At 43.8% G+C, this 21,467-nt stretch overlaps 1 protein-coding gene across 6 annotated transcripts in view; it reads right to left on the bottom strand.

The window, feature by feature from the left end:
- The window catches only part of foxp1b (forkhead box P1b), a 70,105-nt gene that overhangs the window by 19,315 nt on the left and 29,323 nt on the right, over window positions 1-21,467 (bottom strand). For all 6 annotated transcript variants that reach the window (XM_080728768.1, XM_080728767.1, XM_080728764.1 and 3 more), the window contains exons 5-7: window positions 13,528-13,641; window positions 6,255-6,342; window positions 4,086-4,169 (exon numbers count right to left, since the gene is read on the bottom strand). In XM_080728768.1, coding sequence (XP_080584894.1) covers window positions 4,086-4,169; window positions 6,255-6,342; window positions 13,528-13,641 — 286 coding nt within the window. The remainder of the gene's footprint in view (window positions 1-4,085; window positions 4,170-6,254; window positions 6,343-13,527; window positions 13,642-21,467) is intronic.

Here is a 21,467-nt window from a genome sequence, read left to right as displayed (position 1 = left end):
CTATCAAAAAGAACGGGGGGGGGGGGGGGGGCGCGGCGGCGTTGACTTCTCTTCCTGTGGATTAGTGGGCTTTGTTTCATGTTTCATCCATATTCCCCGGCCATAAACACAGAAGGGTTTCAACAATAGGCCAGACAGGCTGGTAATAGCCTCGCCTTTGTCTGCCTCGCCATTTGGGCTCACTCCAGTTGCCGCGACAAAATGAGACTTCAGACAGAAATTAATTAAATGGTAATTGGTGATCTAATTATACTGGCTTTGACTCGGCAAGCTGCTAAAGAAAATAAACAAAAAGTCCCTCCTTAATTATGTATGGCGTAAAAGGTCAGATCTCTGACAAGAATGCTTAGTGACACCGAGCACAGACACCCACCCACACACACACACACACACACACGCCGCCGAGGCAAACACAAACACACACACACACACACACAAAAACAAACACGCGCGCATGCACGAACGCACACACGCACACAAAGAAATGCACCCGGCTAACGTGCCACATTCTGTTTTGTATCTCCCCCTACCCCCCAGCCGCCTTAAAAAAATAAACTGAATAATATTAATTTGACACCGTGTGCATGCGCAATATGAGTTTGTTTGTCTTTAATTATGACTAAATGTAAACCAGCGAATTCATTTTGAGCCAGTGTACTGTGGCAGGCAGGCAGGCAGGCAGGCAGGCAGGCAGCGGGGCTGCTAGCTCCGTCCATTTGTTACATATTGTAGTACAGAGGGAAAACATAAGCGCCAATTACTGTGAGAACAGGCTTGTTCCTTGTAACTGGACGGGTGTTTTTCCCCTCTTCTCCTCTCCTAGCGTTTACCACGTCCAGAGAATAGGGCCCATTCTGCCTGGGCTGCTCTGAAGAGGGCTGTTTGGAGTGGCCACCTCTGACACTGCAATCTCACTAAAGGCTCTCCGGGGGGGCAAGGGGCCCTGACCTTGTGGACGTCCCCCCACTCACCCAACATAAGCAAGACGTATTTATCATAGCGTTTCGTAGCGGCGGGGCTAGCAGCATGCGCATGGGGTGTCGCACCAAATTCTGGGCCCTGGGTACAAGGATTCATTCACATTTTGTGCTTTAACTATTGAAAAATAGCAGATCTACAGGATCGCAGCGCATGAAAAATCGTGAACACTTTGTGCAAGTCTTTGAATATTTCAAATTTCAAAGTTTTTTTTGTCAGTTTCTATGTCAGTGGTGCTCAAACTTTTTCATGTGAAGGACCCCCAAAATTATATGTATTTGGCCATGGACCCCCATCAAAAAATATTTAGTTCCAGGGACCCCCCAGAAGCAAAATTTGAGTTACAAATATTCGCTTAAAAAAATACATTTTTTTCAAAAATAGCAGATCTACAAGCTCGCAGCGCGGCACTCTGTGCCGCGCTGTGAGCTTGTATATCTGCTATTTTTCAGTAGCTAAAGTATAAAATAATCAAGGCCCCTCCACCTTGGGCCCTGGTAACCCAGTCCCACTTTCCCCCACCTTCCTTGTGACACCCCTGAGCATACGCACCGCAGCAACTGGAGAACGAGAGTCTATTTATTTGAATAAAACATCCCTAGCCCAGCCTCCCGAGAGTGTCAGCGCTGTGCTCTGACACCACCGGTTCTCACGGGCCCCCGGAGTAGAAGAGAGGGGAGAGAGAGGTAGAGAACTGGAGATGCTATCTGTCGCCCCGACCACTTTTCATATACAAATGTCCCCGTGTCAGTGGCCTCCTCGCGCTCTGCACGGTAATCTACACAATCAGCGTGTGTGACAGAGGCAATGGATCCAACAGGCAACCTATTGTCATTCGACATCTCCAGGCGCTTTGCCGTTGCGTGTCATCGCATGGCATGCCACATACAGTCATCTACACGTCAATAGCCATCTCTCTCTGACTGTAAATCGTCGTTGTCGGGTGGAAACCTTGTATGTGCAAGACAGTTCGTTTTGTGTTTATCATTTTAAAAATGAACTAAACTGCTTGTAGATCGGCTGTTTTCACTAGTTTTGTGCGACAGCCTTGTACGATGAAGCAGGGCTTTACTTGGTGAAAAAAACATACAAATTTGAAACTTGGAGATACAAGGTTTCTGCCCGACAGTGACGAAATACATGATCTGTGCAAAGAGCTGGGAGAGTCATGTGTTTTGTGTATGTGTGTGTGTTTGCTTGTATGTGTGCACGATGCCATGATTCACCCCCACAGCAAAAGGATCTTTGTACATTTGGCATCCCTGAATGGACTGTCACAGTGAATGAAATATGGGTAGTGGGGGCCCCCCTTCTTAAACATGACAAAATAGCGTAGATACTTAAATGCCATATGTTAAGCCCTTACTCCTATAGGATAAGGATTAAAGCAGCGTGCTTTATGGCGTGACATATATTAAGAGTGATAAGGATGATCCTTGGAATGTGGCAAGGAGATAATGAATTGATCTGCCGTTGCATTCGCTCAGAGTTTTCAGTTGTTCAGCGGCCGCAGATCCATTTTGGTGGATCATCGCGCCACATTATGTATATATTAGTGACAATGCTTCATGCTCTGGCCCCAAATTGAAAATGGTCCTGTGTCAGCTGACGTAAAAATGCACATTTTAAAAGCTTGCCATTGGCCTTGGCATTAAAAATGAATTGAAGAAATATTAACTTAAAGGAGTAGTTCACCCCCAAAATGACTTTTTTTTCTATTGATTACTCATGCCATGTAGACTTGAGTTCAGTAACATTTTTAGTTTTTTGTCGCATTCCAAAGACAATAATTTGATTACAATAAATGTACCACCATTGATACTGGATGGGGAACCAAATGCATTTGGGTCCCCATCCGGAATCAATGGGGGTAAATTTACTATAATCTTTTCTTTTTTTTCTTGTCTTAGGAATGCGACAAACGCAAAAAAATATTATTGAACTCAAGTCTCTATGGCATGAGTAATCAATAGAAAAAAATTACATTTTGGGGGTGAACTACTCCTTTAAGAACAACATGCAGCCCTGCTTTTCAACAAACCTCAGGCTGAAATAAAAGTGCCTTGTTGGATTGACAATTTGTTTCGGGCCCTTTGCTTTTGAGAATCAATTAAAAAAAATGTAATTGATTAGTTTCAGTGGTTAGATCTAGACTTGTGACATCATTAACCCCATGTGAGCTGGAGCACAGCTCCATAGCTTTTAGGGAAACAATGTCCCACATCATTGCAGGATGCAGTTTAATACTTAAATGGCAAGCGTCCTTTTGCATTTAAGTCCATAGACTTTGGGATGATCCTCTCTGGGAGAAAGGGAGACGAACGACCAGTATGTTCTTTTCAATCACTTCATGAAACGCACTTCACTTTTGTGAACTTCTATTTTTGCAGTCATTTGTTTGTTTTTTAATTGTGTCTCACTTGTGTAGTGTAATTATCTTTTCTGTTCTTTCTTTTGATTGTTTTGACTTGGCATTATTATTTCATATTCTATGGGAGCGCCTTTGCAGATATTTTAAAATATTTATAGTTTCATTAGTTGTTTTTATGAATTATTTATTGTTATTTCTTCTTTTGAATCAGGTGTGTGTGTGTGTGTGTGTGTGTGTGTGTGTGTGTGTGTGTGTGTGTGTGTGTGTGTGTGTGTGTGTGTGTGTGTGTGTGTATTATATAGTTTATTATCATTATTATTATTATTAATATCATTAATATTAATAATAATAATTAAATGATTTAGTGGTGGTGGTAGTAGTAGTAGCAGCAGTATTGACATTGGGGTGGAGGACTTTCATTTCTCTGTCTAGCCAGAACAGACAGCGGTTGACTTGAGGGCGGGATGCCATCGGAAACTGTTACACAGTTCATCACAGCAAAACCAAATTGAATCTGGGATGTCAACAGATGTGGTCCAAACAATATTTACTGCCTCCTTCTCCCCTCCCCCACCCCCACCCCCTTAGAGAACAGCTGTTTTTGTTTAGCCGATAAATAAGAAGATGGAGGGAAAGGATTAATGAATACATGTGTGTCAATTAGAAAGACAAAAAAAGGGGAGGGGGGATAGAGAGAGAGAGAGAGAGAGAGAGAGGGGACGGGGCTGCTGCTCACCGGCTGTGGCGTTGCTTTGGGCTCCGTGGATTTGACGTGCAGGTGCGTCATCATGGCTTGCAGACGCTCTTTGTCTTTCGATAGCTGTAATGAGGAAGGAGAAGGCATTAAATCTTTCATGAACCTAAAATCTATTTCACTCTCTAATTCTATTCACTCCTGATTTACTATTTGCATTCAAAACCATCGGTCCTTTCTCTCTCTCTCTCTCTCTCTCTCTCTCTCTCTCTCTCTCTCTCTTTTTTAATGTGCTACTGTATGGTGGCCACTGCAGCAGCTCCAGTCCCGCGTTGTTACAGCAAATCTATGTAGACGCCGTTTTCCCACCTAATTATTTGTTATCCAAAGACTCTTGGCAACTGTCAGCTACCCTAAGCTTCAGACCCGGGACGGGAGTTGATGTGTCTCATTCAAGGTTAAACTAGTCTACGGTTATGTCTCACTGCCAATAACAACCCCGAGCCCTTTCTACCTGTCTACAACGCGCTGCTGTCTTAGCTGCCAGCTTACATTATGGAGATAGGCTGCGTGCTGGAGGAAGTGTGTGTGTGTGATAAACCCTCGTCCCTTTCCCTGTGGGTGATACACAGCTAGCCCCACAGTGGAAATAACAGGGCGGTGGTGGTGGTGTGGTGTAATGTTTAAGCAACTGAACTCCTAACCCACATTGTTGAAGGTTAACGTTCTGTAAAACCGGGACTGTTTTCGCGACCGCAATCATTTCAACGTTATTTGGGAATAACGCAGCAAACATGTTTACTGAAGTGGAGGCTGCACGAAACCTGTAATTATGTTAAAAAGTGCTAGCTCTGCTTAGCAACCCGGCAAGCAGACATTAATAAATAAAAAAAGAGCACTTAATAGGATGGTTAGTTACATTTTACCCTTTCAGTGAATCCTTATTTTAACATAGGGGTCTTGTGTTCACCAGCTAGTTTCCACGACCCCCCCCCCCCCCCCCCCCATGCTCACATACTTCACCGGTCATTACTAACCCCCACTAATGGAATGACACTGAACCATGGCTTTTTCCATAAGTGCATACTTAATGTACATATGCATATTTTTTTCTCCTGTCCCCCCAGAAAAGAGCATGTATGACCACTCACAGAGGACACCGCATGAAAGCCAATGATTACCAACAGCTCGGTGTTCAGTGCCGCTGGCAGTAGCGTCAGTTCAGCAAAAGCTAGGGTATGGCAAAGATGGGAGTCCTCATGGAAAATACATTTTGGATAACATGGTTCTATTGTGAAAATAGCAGATCTACATGCTCACAACGCCTCGCGCAGCGAGGCGTTGTGAGCATGTAGATCGGCTATTTTCACAATGTCTGAAAAAAAAAAAAAAAAAAAAAGACGACTTTTGTCAGTTTTTTTACACAGGTTTCTAAGGTTTCTTGGGCTGGATATGGCAGCCTGGAATGGTTTTTTAAGTGCAGCTAGTAAACGTGCCACAATTAACAATAATGCATCGCACCTGTGCAGCTGACCTGCGGAACCTGGTAATATAACATTTTGTCAAGCTGGGGAGAATACAAGTGTGGGGAATATAATTATAATACCTTGTTAAAGTGACCCTTATGTAAAATTTTGCATTTGTAGTTATTTTACTGTAATTTAACAACATAATAACCGACAGATAGACAAAGAGACTTTCATGGATTTATATTTAAAAGTAACTTTTATTTTTTTCCCCTGGACCCAGGGTATGGCAGCTGCATACCCCTGCCATACCCAATTGACGCCCCCTAGCCGCTGGATGTGCTAACTTCACCATTCGACATTGAGAGCGCTCATCCACGCCGCCGTGCCGCACAAGGCATTTCACTAAGTGTTTTATTGTTGGTGCCAAACAGTTAAAAGTCATAAATAACTTTAAAACCCAGTAAAATTCAAAATGTAATTATCTTCTCTACTTAGCCCCGGGCCCTTCATATATCTTGGCCTGGCTGTCATGCATACATAACACATTCTTAATGACTGGTTACTCACAAATGTACCAAATAATTTCATTCCTCCTGCCACCCCCGCCCATCCCTTCCTCCTCGACGAGTGACCCTGATATCAGACGGACAGGGAGGGGTTCGGTCACACAGACACATGCAGGAAGCGTCAGGAGAAAAAGGCACACAAATATTTGGGCCAAAACAAACGCTGGAGACAATACCTGCAGCTCCAGCTGTTGCACGACCTGCATTTGCACCCGACACTGGGCTGTGCTCCTGTCATCCAGGGCGTGCTCATTGTTAAGATGCCTGGAAAAACAAGAACAGAACAGAGAGAAAAAGCTCAAAAATACTGCATGTGTCAGTTTTGTTCTTTCCCGTTCAACTGTGTTTTAGATATATCGGAGAGCCTTGTGATGCCTCGCTTTACATTGGGAGATGATCATTGCTATTCTTTTTTTTTTTTGAGAGAGAAACACAGATCCCAATGTGGTAGAGCAGAGCAGTGGTTCCCAACCTGTGGGTCGGGGCCCCCAAGGGGGTCTCCAAATTATTTTGGAGTTTCCCCAGATGATTAGCTTAATGTGCAACATAGTTTTCTCACTCAACAGTAAACAAACCAACGTAAAGTTTAAGTGTATAGAGGATATCTGCACATTTATAAAGTGACAATTTAAGGACTTTTAATACCTCTAAAATGACAAATTAAACATTGGCCAAATTGTCAAATATTAGAGGCCGAAATTGTGAAAATAGTCGATCTACATGCTCACAACACCTCGCGTTGCGAGGCGTTGTGAGCATATAGATCTGCTATTTTCAAAATAGAACCGTGTCATACTAAATGTAATGCCTCAACTTTTAGTGCACGCCAGGGTGGGGGGGTCCCCAGTTCAAATATGATTATTTTGGGGGTCCCGGCCTGAAAAGGTTGAGGACCACTGTGGTAGAGAATCTGTGAAGATATTTGGGTAAATATCAGGAAGGGCTCAGTTATAAAGGTGTAACCAAATTGCTAGCAGGATTAGCCGGACAGTATCAACGTAACCTGCGAAGAAAGGCTTCTTTTTAACAGCAAAGAATGACATTCATATTTCATAGGAGACGGTCTTGTCGGCTCTAACTTGCATTCACAGATAAAAGGAATGATTGAAGAATTTCAGGTTGGACTCTTGGTGAATTATGCAGCAGGACCTTAATACCATCCCCACCCAGGGATGACAGCCCCCATTTATGAAAGGTGGACTGTCCTTATTTTTGTCTTTTCTTTTGTTAATTATGTCGTCGAGATTAAGAGAACTCAAACGAAGCCAGAAGGAAAGGCAGAGGACAACAAGAAGAGGGAGATGGGATCTGTCACAAACTTGAATTATGGATATAATTATGCGTGATTATTTTATATGGCGAAGATGTTCTCTTTTCCTGTACGTTTATAACTAATCTAAATAAGTAGCGCGCTCCGGCGGCAGACAGGGCTTTTTTCCGTGATTTATATAAAATGGTGGAGATAAGGTTCACGAGTGAAGGAAATATGATTGGAGGAATTTTATCAGCCTCCGCATGAATTACTGTTTGAAAATGCTTATGCAGGGGCATTTCATTAATCATTTAATCATAATCCAGAGCAGGATGTTTGAACTGATTTCACAAATACCCTTTCATTTCACTACTTCATTATGCCCGCTAATGGATCCAATATATTATATATATCATAAATTATATCACATCTTCGGTGACCATGTAGGTCACTGTCACTAGGCATGCCTCCAGTACGTGCACACACAGTGGCGCTGGCTGGCTGGGTGGGATGGATAGAATGGTGTGTGACGTGCATGCCTTCTCAAATGCTCTTTTTTCCAGTCGTTTATTGCAAATCAAACGTAGCTGGCACCGAACCGGGGAACAAGACACCGCGGCAGCACTGGCTGAAATGATGGCCCAATAAATCTAGGGACTCCCCGTCACGTTGCTGTTGGAGGGACGTTGCTTTATGTACAGACAACACATTTACGCACTAAAAAAAAAATACACCCACCCGCACAAAAACAAGACACGTACGTGTGTGAGGAGACAGGGGACAGGAACATGCTGTTTGAGTGAAAGGTATTCAGTTCATGTTATATTTTTATATAAATGTAACCTTGAGCTGAATGATGCACATCAGTGTATGGTGCACACTCTCTCTCATACATGGGCACGCACGCACGCACGCACACACAGTCTCAGTCACACACACACACACACACACACACACACACACACACACACACACACACACACACACACACACACACACACACACACACACACACACACACACACACTCTCTCTCTTATTGTATTTTTTATAATTCATTTAAAAAAAAAATGTCTGACAAGCATTTAGCACTCTGCCTTAATTGTTTGCAAAAAATAAATAATGAAAGACATATACAAGTATACAAATTATATATAAATATATTATACTGTAGCATATACAAGAACTCCTTGCTGAAATTAATTCCATCTACTCCGGTGAGCTGTCCATTTGTTTGAATTGAATAAACGGCCATTTAATTAAGCAGGTGCCCGGGAACGAGGCTGGTAAACATCTCAGGACATCTTGCTAAATTTCAAAGACGGAAATAAATAGGTAAAGACGTTTCAACTTCAATTTAACTGGCGCTGCGTTGCATTCTCAATGAGTGGCCGTCCTCCTCCTACGTGAGGAGCTTTGGAATGTCTGTGTTCACAAGATCCATGTGGCTCTCCTTCTTTTCATCCTTTGTTACATTCCACTTTATTTCTTCTAATGACATGGAGAGTCACAGTGCATAATTAATAGGAAATGAAATATTCAAATGGCCCTAATGCAGCCTTGAGAAGAGCGTCTGGACTACGGGCGCTGGGGATGTGGGGAATTGACATCGGGAGACACTATGAACGTTGGCATGTGTCACTTTCTGGACTTCAAATGGAGCCGGCTTTTAAAAGCTTTCTGGCAGCATGACAGTCCCTAATGTAAATTGCCACAATAAAGTTAAATAGACATCCCTTTTTAAACAGTCAGCATCATTTAAAAGGGCTTTCTGTATTTCTTCCTTTCTTTACATCTTTTAATTGTGTATATATAGACTGGACTGAGAGCTTAATGCTTTCCATGGTTCCTATGGAACATTGGTGTTGTTCATAGTTAGTGGGAATTGTCCACAGTACACGTCACACAATTTTGTTGTGATTAGGTAAAAAACAAACAAAAATCCCTTATTCAAAAATTCAAATTTGTAATTATATTTATGTTCTGTGTTAAAATGAATAGCGACACTATTTAGCATTTTTATTTCCTGTAAAGGAAAATACTTTTTTCTTTTTTTTTGTTGTTGTTGTGACTTTATAGAGACTTGGTTTGGAGTGGCTTGGGTTGGTTGGTACACAGACAAGATAAAACACCAACATGCAAACCCCCATGGTTAACTGGATGTTTAGATTGAAATTATATTCAAATGTTCTTTTTTCTATACATTTTAGTGATTTTCTTTTAATAAGTGGTAAAACACTCCATAACACCATAATAATCATTGCAATAGAGTGTTTATTCAGTAACAGGGGTCTTGCTCTTTAATAAATAGAAAATACATTTTGCGGTGTAGAGAGATCTCATAGACATAGACTAGAGGACACAGGATAACATTTAAATTGAAACACTATCAAATTAAAGCTGAAAATGAGTACTCTCTCATGATTGGGTGAACTTTTTTCTTTTTCTTTTACTAAAGAGCTGGAGAGACGAGGAGAGCCCTGGAACTGAAGTAACACAAATAGAGCTCTATTTTTGTTACTATGAGCTTGTATATCTGCTATCTTTCAATAGTTAAAGCATTCAATAATTCTCTGCCTACTGTAAATGGCTTTAAATTGTTACAGTGAAGGCTAAACAGTTCAGGTATGAGACGCTCCAGGTCAACACTAGAGGGCAGTGCCGTGTTTCACAGGTCCGCTGACCTCTGAGTGGACACTGAAGAGAGAGGTCCTGACCCCCATATAAAACACCCAGGCGCTGGCTGAGCTAAAGAGCCCAGGATACCCGCCCATCTCGGCCGCTGAATATGAAAACAGGAATAGGGGGGGATTTGGTCGCGTTTTTATTTATCAAGATAGTGCCGTGTAGGTATGTAATGTTTTCTTTAAAAGATAGAATAAATATGCGCACGGTTTAAAACAACATTTCAGCCCTGTGTGTTGGTTGTTGCTGTTGGCATGCACACAGCTGAAATCTGGTTGACGTTAGAGGAGAGCTCCTCACCTTTCTCACTGTGGTACACACACAGTACGCTGTGTTCTGCTGAGCACACGCACGCACGCACGCACGCACGCACGCACGCACGCACGCACGCACGCACGCACGCACGCACACACACACACACACACACACACACACCATCACTCTTCACCTTGATTTTACTTTTTTTTTTACACGTCTGCCCACCATATAGGAGTCGTTCTTAAAGAAGAAGAAAAAAAAAAACGTTATTATGCTTGATTTATTCTTTGTTTGTATTTGCGATTCTTTTGCGGAGGCCCCGGCAGTATCAGCGCCCTAGTTTTCATGTGGAAGTGCTTAAGGGTTTGAGCGTTAACACCTTGGTGAGCTGCTTGCACTCCTGCCCACTGTTAAACAAAGGCAGCTTTGTGGAGACTCTCCCCAAATGTTTTCTTAACATGTTCCAAGCAGTTTAGGCAGGCAACTAAAGTAAACAAGATGTTGCCATGATAAAAACACTTGTAAAAACATCGCAGAGTGCACTTACAGACTCTTTCTTTTTTTTTTCTTTCTTTTTTTTTAAAGGCAGAGCTTTACCGGGCCGAGCAAAATTTAATTCCTCTCTCTTCTATAAACAAAGGGTGAGGCAATGTCAGAATACAATAAATAGTGATGGATTGAAAGGGACACTCCCAAAGCTCCCAGAGCAGTGTGTGTGTGTGTGGGGGGGGGGGGGGGGAAGGATGTCTGCTTGCTAATCTTAAATAAGAGGTCTGAATAACAGTGAAAACAAGTTCTCTGTTGTATAAATGTGGCGAACCACACCTATGGCCCCCCTTTTCCCCTCGCTCGTTCCTTGAAAATTCAAAGCACTTCAGTTGTGATTATTGTTGCAATCTCTGTGTGTCGTGGTGTGAAACACGTTGAGAGGAACGCTTTTCAAAAAACAAATTATCTTCAAACTGGGATTTCTGCCTGGGATCAAAAGAAATCCTTTCGAAACGAGAAAGTCAAAACCTTAAAAACTGACTTATGAAGGAGTCTCCCCTTCTCTAACGGTATCTCTGTTCTCTGAGTGCTTGTTTTAGGATAATAGAATTGTGTCATATCTTGTTTAAAGTGCGACTAATCCAGGCTGACAGTGAGCCATTGATCTGCTGCCACGGTGCAGGCAGATGTTTTCATCCTCTGCGCAGCCACGGTGCTGTTATGTGTTGGATTACCCAGTGCACACTGCTGCACACAGGGTTTGATTAGTTAGACCGCATGGGGAAAACCATGCTTATGGCCCGACAGGGTCAAGACAAAAGTTTAAGCAATCTGAATTGCAGGGAGATGCTACTATACAGCAAGCGGTGCCGACTAGTACGTTTTGGAAAAAAGCATGGACGCAAAAGGATGAGTGGGGAGAAATAGTTTCTGCTTGCTAATCTTTAAGAGGTTGTGCCATAGTTTCATGTGTCTATGAGGTTGACAGTACTTAGTTAGACCCCCCTGGTGTGGTTGTTATGAGCAATTATGCATTCCCTTTGTATTTGGGGTTTCCTCCTGGAGGCCGGCACCTTGTGGGTCAAAAGTGCCGTTCACCGAACACTGTGGGTGTGGCTAACTTCAGCTGGGTCACCACCCACCATGACAACCAGGCATACTTAATTAACTGGTGGGTGTGGCCACATAAAAAACAAATTTTAACTCTTTCTGTACACTTTCTTTTTGGGAAAAAACGTCCTCCTAGTATAATCCTAATGCCTGATAATCATGTTTTAGGGGGGAAAAGAATCATGGCACTACATCTTTAAGAAGAGGACGAATAAAGGTCGCTGCATGGTTTCTACGAGCAAACAGGACAGTGATACTTGGACACATGAAAAGAAGTGAAAGAAGGATGAGAAAGGAGGAGGAGAAAGACAAACAACGTTTGGGAGCTGGAGACAGAAAGAGCTGAGCGAGGCAGGCAAAGCACACACACCAATCCCCCTGTCCAGTGACAAGGGCAAACATGCAGAGCGCCCTAAGTGTCGCTGCCACAGATAAACATCCTCCTGTTGTTTGTTTGGGAAAAATGTCCCCCTGTCGCCATGGGAACAAGCACTTATCGCAGGAATTAAAGGCCTGCGCCACGCTCAGGTGGAGAGACCCCACCGTGGCGCGCTCGGCGAGGAAGAGGGCCAACCAGGGGCGTCACAACGTGGGGGAAAGTGGGACTGAGTTGCTAGGGCCCAAGGAGGTGGAGGGGCCTTAATTATTTGATACTTTAGCTATTGAAAAATAGCAGATCTACAAGCTCGCAGCGCGGCACTCTGTGAAAAGTCGTGAAAATGTGTGCAATTCTTTGAATAAAATTTACTTTTTAAGTGAACTCAAATTTTACTTCTGGGCGGTCCCTGGAACTAAATATTTTGAGATGGGGGTCCGTGGCCAAATAATACATATCATTTTTCGGGGTCCTTCGCATGAAAAAGTGTGAGCACTACTGACATAGAAACATAGGTTTTTCAAAAAACCTTAGAAGGATTTGAAATATTCAGACTCCGCACACATTTTCACGATTTTTCAAAAATAGCAGATCTACAAGCTCACAGTGAGCTTGCACATCTGCTATTTTTCAATAGTTAAAGCACAACATGTGAGTGAATCCTTGTACCCCGGGCCCAGAATTTGGTGCGACACCCCTGATCAGGAACAACAACCACCTGTACCTGCAGTGCCTCCGAGACACGGGGGGAGCACAGGAGGTGGAATCGAAGCGAGATTACACAAAAGAGAGAGAGAGAGAAAGACAGATGAGCTGAGGACACCAGGGCCCAAGGTGGAGGGGCCCTAGTAACTTTAGCTATTGAAAAATAGCAGATATACAAGCTCACAGCGCGGCACCGAGTGCCGCGCTGCGAGCTTGTAGATCTGCTATTTTTGAAAAGTCGTGAAAATTTGCGCAACATTTGTAACTCAAATTTTGCTTCTGGGGGGGTCCCTGGAACTAAATATTTTGAGATGGGGGGGGGTCCTTCACATGAAAAAGTTTGAGCATCACTGACATGGAAACATAGGTTTCTTGGCACACATTTTCACGATTTTTCAAAAATAGCAGATCTACAAGCTCGCAGCGCGGCACTCGGTGCTTGTATATCTGCTATTTTTCAATAGTTAACATTCATGGGGGGCCCGCAGTGAATCCTTGAACCCAGGGCCCATAATTTGGTGTGACGTCCCTGGAGCTGAGGACACACACAAAACATCCAAACTCCTTCCACTTACTTGAGGAATGAATGGAAGTCATCGAACACGGCCTCACACCCGGGCCACTTGCACACTCCGTGTCCATAGAGGGGGTGACTGTGACTGTGCGACGAGGCCTCTTCATGTGTGGATCTGCAAAACAGAGCAAAAAAAAGGGAACGGAACGAACACTAATTACTACACGCTGATCAACAGCAACGCAACGACAGCTCACACACATTCTCAACACGACCGTGTGAAAAGGCGAACATATCGCTCAACACGACCGTGTGAAAAGGCGAACATATCGCACTGACCTTTCACTAGACTCGCTTGCTAGTGAAAAGACTGGTTGGGGGCAGGGACGTGCTGGCCATTGGGAAAAGAGGGACAACTCCCGAACGGCCGGTTCATTCCCGGACGGTCCAGGCCGGCCATTAGGAAAAAAAATAAAAATAAAATGACGGCCTTCGTTCCATTTTGGGGGCTGGGCGGCCAACAAAGTAAATCGTCACTGTCGGGCAGAAACCTTGTATCTCCAAATTTCAAATGTGTGCATTTTTCGCAAACCAAAGCCCTGCTTCATCATACAAGGCCGTTGCACAAAAGTAGTGGAAACAGCAGATCTACAAGCACACAACGCCTCGCGGTGCGAGGCGTTGTGTGCTTGTAGATCTGCTGTTTTCACTAGTTTAAATCATTTTTAAAATGATAAATACAAAACAAACGGTTTTGGACATACAAGGTTTCCACCCGACGACGACGACGAAATATAACTCATGTACAGTAATTGGCCCACTGGCTTGTCACTTGTCATGATCTGAAATGGCAAATCTTTGAGTAGCAGCAGTGCTATGGAGAGAGAGATCTCTCTATAGCGCGCAATGAGGGCCTCTCCAACTCTTTTTCCCGGGCTGAATCAGGGGCCCAGCATGTGCCTGGTTGGGGAATTGGATTGAGAACGATGCTGGCTAGCGTTACTCTTGACGCCTGGGCACTGGCTAGTGTGTACCACATGTAGTTCTGAACATGGAAACAGAGGCTTTAAGGTGATCTCTGAACTTTACGACCATGTGGGATCGGTAGAGCCGTATGATCTCCGTTTGCTGGGCTCTCAAGGAAGGGTGGACTCTCATCGGGGGGAAGCCTGTGTGTGCGCGAGCAGAGTGCAATCAATATGTCGTTATTTAGTTCCACCGATCCGTGTAGCCGCTCCGCGCTTTGATCAAGCCTGCTAGGGGTTACGCCGGAACTGCATCCAAGGAGCCACCTGGTGAAGACCACAACACCTTCCCACTACACCAGGGGTCTTCAACAGGGGGTCTCCGGGACCCCTAGGGGTCCTCAGAGTTACTACAGGGGGTCCTCCAAATCTTTGAGTGATAGAAACTTTTTTTCCTCCTTTTTTATATTAACTACTTGAACCCTAACGTCCATGTTCTGAGAACTTTAGCCAAAAATAGCAGATCTACAAGCTCACAACGCCTCGCGCTGCGAGGCAAAAGAGGTTTGGTGTAGAGGGTAAAAAATAGCAGACCAAGTATAGAAAGAAAGGTCAAGCTTAAGTATTGACGGTTCAAGTGGTTAAATATCTGATGACACAAATTGACATGAATACAAAATACACTGATGATTGTGATGTCAAACAATGAAACTATATGGAATCTACAAAAAGGTTGTGTGGGGGTCCCTACTTCATCTCTCTCTCTCGTTGAAGACCCCTGCACTATACCGACAGTAAACATGCCAGTAAAACACCTGGAACCGTTTCATCTACTAGTTAACAGAACAATGTCAATATGAGCATGCGATCCAAGGTGAGGTTGTGTGTGGCGTCCTTAGAATCAAGCACTAAACATCGGGAAACCTCCCCGAAAAACAAACTCTGCAACATTTTCCATATGGCGGGGAGCGCAGAACCGGAGATAACCATACCCAGCGCTGAGCATCAGAGGCACTACAATGTGTGTGCGCGTGCATGTGTGTGTGTGTGTGTGTGCACGTGTGTATAGACGAGGCCTGGCGGTAAGAGAGAGAGACAGGCAGCCATATGGACACAAGCACACTGTACAAGCCACACGACTCTCAACTACAAGAGCCTGGGGGACTGGCCTATATCGCTACCACCTGGTGCTGCTGCCTGGTGTTCAAACCCATCAGTCCTCCTCCAGTCTGAGGCCCCGCTTATGTAACGGCCTCTCCTCCAGGAGCCAGAGGAGGGATGGGGGGGGGGGAGATTCATTATACCCAAAACCCAGGCTATTGTGTGTCATTAGGGAATCCTTCCCACTGCCGTCTCATTCATATGGATATTCTTATCGTCGTTCTCGGGTGAAAACCTTGTATGTCCAAAACCGTTCGTTTTGCATTTATCATTTTAAAAACGATTTAAACCAGTGAAAACAGCCGATCTACAAGCACACAACGCCTCGCGGTGCGAGGCGTTGTGTGCTTGTAGATCGGCTGTTTTCACTACTTTTGTGCGACGGCCTTGTATGATGAAGCAGAGCTTTAGTTTGCGAAATAACGTACACATTTGAAACTTGGAGATACGAGGTTTTCCGCCCGACAACGACGTTATGAGTAACGTTAGATATTTAGATTTTTCAGCACGAGAAAACACAGACGAAACAAACGGCTAAATAGCCGTCTGGCGAGAATTAAAGTTACACGTTGAAAAAAAAGAGAAGGAAATAATTGTGGGAGGAAATCTAATCATGGCGTGGCAATTTTTACAGTATTAAATAGGGCTGTTCAGATTAAAATCTCATTTGTGTCGATGTTGGTAAAGCTGTAACTCAAGTACGGAATTTTAAGGCTTGTCACAGGTTTCCTCGTGTTATAATTACATGCTTAAGAGTTCACATTGTTCATAACATGTGATAATTGCATTGCAATTAGGAAGCAGTCAAGCATTCATGAATGTGGTTAGCAGATTTTTTTTTCTCCCTCTCTCAAAAGTCTGATTCCGTTCTCTTTTTGTTTTGTTTAATTCAATTATGAATTATGCATACACATTAAGGATCTCTGTTTTGATACTAGCCAATAAATTGATGTGCGGACAACCCATTAAATTCTAACAGTGAATTGTGTGGACTGGCGTGTGAAGGTAGCGCTATTTATTTATTCATTCATTCATTTGTTTAAAAGATATCCATTATTTTGTATTCTTCCCAAACAGGCCTAACGTTGCTTAATTCTGTTCATTAATACGATTATGAAATGTGAAGTGTGCTGGAGACTGTGATGCGACGTGATGGGCAGGCAGCCTCTTTTTTTAATGGTGCCTGGCCAAACAGTGGCAAATGACAGAATGTACGCCAAATGAGCTACATTAGTTTAATAAGAGACTTGCATGGGACTCATAGCTCTTTCCTACTCATTCAGCGCTACAGTAGGTACTGTATGACAGTGGTCTCTCAACCTTTTCAGGCTGGGACCCCCAAAATAATCATATTTTAACTGGGGACCCCTCACCCCTCCCACCCTGACGAGCACTAAGAGTTGAGGAGTTACATTTTGTATAACACGTTTCTATTGTCGCGTTGCGAGGCGTTGTGAGCATGTAGATCGGCAATTTTCACAATTTCTGCCTCTAATATTTGACAATCTGGCCAATATTTAAACATGTCATTTTAGAGGTATTAAAAAGTCCTTAAATTGTCACTTTAGAAATATGCATATAACCTCTATACACTTAAACTTTATGTTGGTTTGTTTACTGTTGAGTGAGAAAACAGCGTTGCACATGAAATTAATCATCTGGGGACCGACCCCCCCAAAATAATTTGGGGACCCCCATGTGGGTCCCGACCCACAGGTTGAGAACCACTGCTGTATGACAGAGAGAGAAAAATAAAATACAACCAAGGTGCTCCATGGCGCCCACGTTGCGTTACATTTGACTGGCACCTTTCGGCAGCTCTGTCAGGATGCTATTATTATCAGGCGGCCCGGGGAGGGGGGCCGTACTCTAATGATCTTATAACCGCGATGAGGGGGAAACCGTGTCATTGGCTTCCTTTAGAGACGGAACATAAAAAGTCCTTCGACAGCCTGAGAGAGACAATGCGATGGGAGTAGGGGTGTAACGATACATTATAACAGCGACACGATACGCACCGCGATACATGGTTAACGATGCGATACACGGACGATATTGGTTCATTCATGGCGATACGATACGATTCAATGATTGAAAATCGATATGGTAACTATTTAGCAAAGAAATTAAATCTGTGTAAAATGTGTAAAAAATCTATTATTATCGAAGTAAACACTGTGATTCTCTAGCAAATACGGGGACATTATATTTCAACACATAGACAAACCCACTTTGACATGAACACAGAGATTACACACATTTATAGACCAAGAGTAGCTACAGTATATGGAATGGAAAGGTAATTACTAGACCCCTCTTTTTCATCTTCCCTCCTAAAACGTCTAAACACAAGGCACAAATACTTTGTTTCCATACAATCCATTTTTTGCATTGCAAAACAATTCGATAACGATCACCGCATTTTAAAACGATACGACACGATACAAAGCCAAACCGGTAGGATATTTTGCTTTTGCAAACGATATAGTCGATCATTGCAAATTAAAATTGATTTTTCGATTCAGTTACTATATCGTTACACCCCTAGACGGGAGCCTTCCAGGTGTTGCAGCCGTGTTTATCCAGTACACACGGAGACAACAAAACTGCAGAGCCGGGCTCCTAGCAGCTGTCAGCCAGTCATTTTCCAGAGCCCGCTCTTTTGATGGGAGAGACGCTGGGTCGTAAACACGAATGATCTATGGCTACAAAACGTGCAGATGCTCTGAATCTATCAGGACAGAAAAGGAGAAAAGACAAACCGGGAAGATTGATATCCAGTGGGCTAGGTCAGGGTATGACCGTAGTGTGTGAAAGCCCAGTCACAACAACACCCTCCCTTCTCCATGGATATCGATATGTGCTCTAGTGGTCAGGGGCGTCACAAGGGAGGGGGGGGAAAGAGGGGGCCTTGATTCTTTTATACTTTAGCTATTGAAAAATAGCAGATATAAAAGCTTGCGAGCTCATGCAAGCTTGTAGATCTGCTATATTTAGAAAAGTCGTGAAAATGGGTGCTTTTAAGCGAACATTTGTAACTAAAATGTTGCTTCTGGGGGGGGGGGGGGGGGGGGGGGGGACTAAATATTTTTGAGATGGGTGGAGAAGGTTTGAGCACCACTGACATAGAAACATATATTTTTTTTAAATATTCAAAGACTTGCACACATTTTCACAATCTACAAGCTGAGCTTGTAGATCTGCTATTTGTCAATAGTTAAAGCGCCCAGGGCCCAGGGTTTGGTGCGACGCCCCTGCTAGCAGTCCCACCGTGAACCCCCCCCCCCCCCCCCCCCTCCCACTCTCCTCCGTCGAGCTCTCCTCATCTTTACCCCGTCCCGTCTCTCTACTCCGCTCGCCTCTCTTCTCTTCTCTCTGCCACTCAACGGTTTACCCTAAATGATTTCATTATCATTTTCCTGGTGTAAGACAAATGAAAGGGAGTGAGAGTGGAGTGTTGTGCCAAATCAGATTATTTATCTCCTTAACAGATTGCTGAGTTACAGTCCCTGAGCTGTGGTTTACTGATGGTTGCTGGGAAGTAAAAGTGGGCCAAGTGCTTTGTGTGTTGCCGCGAGGACGTTCCTCCGTTACAAAGCCCCATATCCAGCGGAATGGGAATTGATGTCAGATACAGATCGGAAGCATTTCATTTTAAATAAGCAAATCATTGAACAAAAGGCGACCTAGGCTAGCTGGCTCACTGGGGTATATCTCGTCTCTCTCCCTCTGCGTCCGAGGGCCCTGGGGGAGCCACACACAGGCTCGACCGACTGACAGGGAGACAGATTGACTGACTTGACTGTCAACGGGAGAGTCCTGGCCCATATCAGGACTGCCGTTTCAGACAAACAAACCTCCCGGCTCGCCCCCCCCGCCAACGGGTGCTCTTTGAGACAGCTAAAAGCAAACCGTGTGCACCTCATCGTCGGCGTGTCAGGCCTGGCGGTGATTGAATTTCTACTCCTTCCTTAACCCCCAAAGACCGGGAACGTGCCCGAGTAGCGCTAGATCTTAACCACTTTTACCACTATTTTATGCTTTAGCTATTGAAAAAGAGCAGATCTACTGTACAAGCTCGCAGCGTGGCACTAGATCTGCTATTTCTGAAAATCGTGAAAACTTGTGCAAGCCTTTGAATATCTTTGACCCGATCTTTGACCGACTTCTAAATCCTTCCTCTGAATCAGTGATTCTCAAACCTTTTCTTGTCAAGGACCCCCAAAATTACAGGTATTTGGACCGCGGACTCCCATCTCAAAATATGTTGTTCCAGGGACCAAATGTTGAGTTACAAATGTTCGCTTTTAAATAGATACATTCAAAGACTGCCATAAAAATAGCAGATCTACAAGCTCGCAGCGCGGCACTCGGTGCCGCGCTGTGAGCTTGTATATCTGCTATTTTTCAATGGTTAAAGCATTCAATAATTCTAGGCCTAAATGGCTTAAGACGGAAGTGCAAAGCCGGCGAGTGATGCCTGTGGATGCACTTAAGGTTTTAGTTGCAGGCGTCGCAGTGCCTGGGCAGATATTTTATATGACACATGAAACTAACTACACGGTACTTAGGGTCTGCTGTAAACCAATCTGAAGCCAGCCGGGAAAAACAGGTCCATCAGACAGCAGCACAGAGGCTTGTTTCTGTTGCATGACAAAAGGACTGGCGGAACCGCATCAATTAAAAGTTCATTAACCCGTTTAGGCCTAGAAAAAATGATTGAATGCTTTAACCAGTGGAAAAATAGCAGATATACAAGCTCACAGCGCGGCCCCGAGTGCCGCGCTGCGAGCTTGTAGATCTGCTATTTTTTGAAAATGTCGTGAAAATGACGTGTGCAAATCTTTGAATATTATGTGTTTTCGAAGCGAACGTTTGTAACTCAACATTTTGCTTCTGGGGGTGGTCCCTGGAACTAGATATTTTGAGATGGGGGTCCGTGGGCCAAATAAATATCATTTTGGGGGTCCTTCACCTGAAAAGGTTTGAGAACCACTGACACAGTGGTCTCTCAAGAGCAGACTAACTGAGCTCCAGTTAAGTGAAAAGGACCTTTTCTTTGACGATGGCTGGCCAGATTGATGACATAGAAACATAGGGTTTTCAAAAAACTTCAGAAGGATTCAAAAGACACTTATAGAATCGGGTCAAAATTCGGATTTTCACGATTTTTCCTAAAATAGCAGATCTACAAGCTCGCAGCGCGGCACTCGGTGCCGCGCTGTGAGCTTGTATATCTGCTATTTTTCAATAGTTAAAGCATAAAATAATGATACACAAAATGTGTACCCCGTTCTAAATGGGTTAAGTTCAGCGCTGGGAGGATGAGTGGGGATGCTCTCTATTTACGCCCCGGCCGGCCCAACCCATTATCTCCAACCTGATTATTCAAATCCCTGGATTATAAACGCCGTTTTCTCAGAGACTTGTGTGGAATAATCACGCTTAATGTATCTTTTTTTTTCCCTTTCTCTTCCATGGATTCTGATTAGAATTGAGGCATCATCAAAGGAGGGTAATAATGCTCTCAATAGTTTTTTTTTTGGGGGGGGGGGTGCAACAAATTTAACAAGGATGGATTATTGGGTTGCGTGAATCTAAATTAGCATCATCCCAGCAGTTTAATAAGATATGTTGGGTTTTGTTTTTTTCCAGCTCTCGTTTGGTATCAGTCATCTGATTCTTAGTAAATTGGATGTTTGGAATTTGGGAAGTTGCTGTTCTAGCACAGACTAAGACAGTGGTTCTCACCCTTTTCTGGCCGCGACCCCCAAAATAATCATATTTTAACTGGAGACCCCCACCCTGACGAGCACTAAGAGTTGGGCATTACATTTTGTATAAAACGGTTCTATTGTGAAGGCGTTGCAAGGCG

This window comes from Nannobrachium achirus (genome assembly GCF_963921795.1).
Source record: "Nannobrachium achirus genome assembly, chromosome: 6".
Classification (NCBI taxonomy): Eukaryota; Metazoa; Chordata; class Actinopteri; order Myctophiformes; family Myctophidae; genus Nannobrachium; species Nannobrachium achirus.
This window is presented reverse-complemented; position numbering and strand designations above follow the sequence as displayed.